This window comes from Nycticebus coucang, chromosome 14 (assembly GCF_027406575.1).
Source record: "Nycticebus coucang isolate mNycCou1 chromosome 14, mNycCou1.pri, whole genome shotgun sequence".
Classification (NCBI taxonomy): domain Eukaryota; kingdom Metazoa; phylum Chordata; class Mammalia; order Primates; family Lorisidae; genus Nycticebus; species Nycticebus coucang.
This window is the reverse complement of record NC_069793.1, coordinates 74,537,648-74,539,512: the sequence shown is the minus strand read 5'-3', so window position 1 is coordinate 74,539,512 and position 1,865 is coordinate 74,537,648. Positions and strand designations below refer to the sequence as shown.

Genomic DNA, 1,865 nt, shown 5'->3' with positions numbered 1-1,865 from the left:
CTCTATCATCACGGTGTGTGCGATTAACTCTGTTTCTCCATGTCTTCTCACAAGGCTTTCAGAATCAAGAGATTTCTGGCCAAGAAACAAAAGCAAAATTGTCCCATTCCCCAATGGATTTGAATGAAAACTGGTAATAAACTCAGGTATAGGCTCAGCACCTGTAGCTCAGCGGCTAGGGTGCCAGCCACATACACTGGAGCTGGTGAGTTTGAATCAGGCCCAGGCCTGCCAAACAACAATAACAACTACAACCAAAAAATAGCCGGGCATTGTGGTGGATGCCTATAGTCCCAGTTACCTGGGAGGCTGAGGCAAGAGAATCGCTTAAGCAAGAGTTTGAGGTTGCTGTGAGGTTTGGAGGTTGCACACTTTACCAAGATGACATAGTGAAACTCTGTCTTAAATAAATAAATAAATAAATAAATAAATAAATAAAATCAGTTACAACTCACAGAGGCAACATTGAGGAAGAACCAAGCTGGGTCTGTAAGGAATTATGCTTGAGATGATACACATACTGACACTGTATCAAGGTCACTATCCCCTTACCATATCAAGCTGAAAACATCACTATGATCTGAGCAGTCAGACACATTTCATTGGGAAAATGATTTTTCTCTTTGTTTATACCCTCTGCATTAATAAACTGGTAAATATGTTCTCCTGATCATGATCCCAAGATCATTTTTGTTTGGAAAAAATATGTATTTAGGTGGTAGGAGTGGTCAATTATTTTTAAAAAATGGTTACATGTCTGGCTCCCTCTCTCACAGCCATTGTAGTACATTGAGCTCCATAGAGACAGTGCTGGGACAAAAAAATAGCTAAACATGGGCAAAGGAGATCCTAAGAAGCCGAGAGGCAAAATGTCGTCATACGCATTCTTTGTGTAAACTTGTCAGGAGGAGCACAAGAAGAAACACCCAGCTGCTTCAGTCAACTTCTCAGAGTTTTCTAAGAAGTGCTCAGAGAGGTGGAAGACCATGTCTGCTAAAGAGAAAGGAAAATTTGAAGATACGGCAAAGGCGGACAAGGCCCGTTATGAAAGAGAAATGAAAACCTACATCCCTCCTAAAGGGGAAACAAAAAAGAAGTTCAAGGATCCCAATGCATCCAAGAGGCCTCCTTCAGCCTCTTTCTTGTTCTGTTCTGAGTGTCGCCCCAAAATCAAAGGAGAATATCCCGGCCTATCCATTGACAATGTTGCAAAGAAGCTGGGGGAGATGTGGAATAACACTGCTGGAGATGACAAGCAGCTTGATGAAAAGAAGGCTGCAAAGCTGAAGGAAAAATATGAAAAGGATACTGCTGCATACCAAGCTAAAGGAAAGCCTAATGCAGCGAAAAAGGGAGTCATCAAGGCTGAAAAAAGCAAGAAAAAGAAGGAAGAGGAGGAAGATGAGGATGATGAAGAGGATGAATAAGTTGGTTCTAGCACAGTTCATTTTTTTCTCTTTTCTTGTCTATAAAGCATTTAACCCCCCCTGTACACAACTCACTTCTTTTAAAGAAAAAAAATTGAGGCTTAGTGCCTGTGACTGAAGCGGCTCATCAGCCACATGCACCTGAGCTAGCAGGTTCGAATCCAGCCTGGGCCCACCAAACAACGATGATGGCTGCAACCAAAAAAATAGCCAGGCATTGTGGTGGGTGAGTCCCAGCTGCTTATGAGGTGGAGGCAGGAGAATCGCTTGAGCCCAGAAGTTGGAGGTTGCTCTGAGCTGTGATGCCATGGCACTCTACCCAGGGCGACAGCTTGAGGCTGTCTCAAAAAAAAAAAAAAAAAAAAAAAAGTAAAAGAAAAAAATTGAAATGTAAGGCTGTGCAAGATTTGTTTTTAAACTGTACAGTGTCTTTTTTTG

General features: G+C 42.1%; 1 protein-coding gene across 1 annotated transcript; it reads left to right on the top strand.

Annotated features, from left to right (window-relative positions):
- Positions 1–825: 825 nt before the first annotated feature.
- Positions 826–1,427, top strand: LOC128565132 (high mobility group protein B1-like). The gene has a single exon (XM_053561423.1). The coding sequence runs from the start codon at positions 987–989 to the stop codon at positions 1,425–1,427; it is 441 nt and encodes a 146-aa protein (XP_053417398.1). The 5' UTR covers positions 826–986.
- Positions 1,428–1,865: the final 438 nt, after the last annotated feature.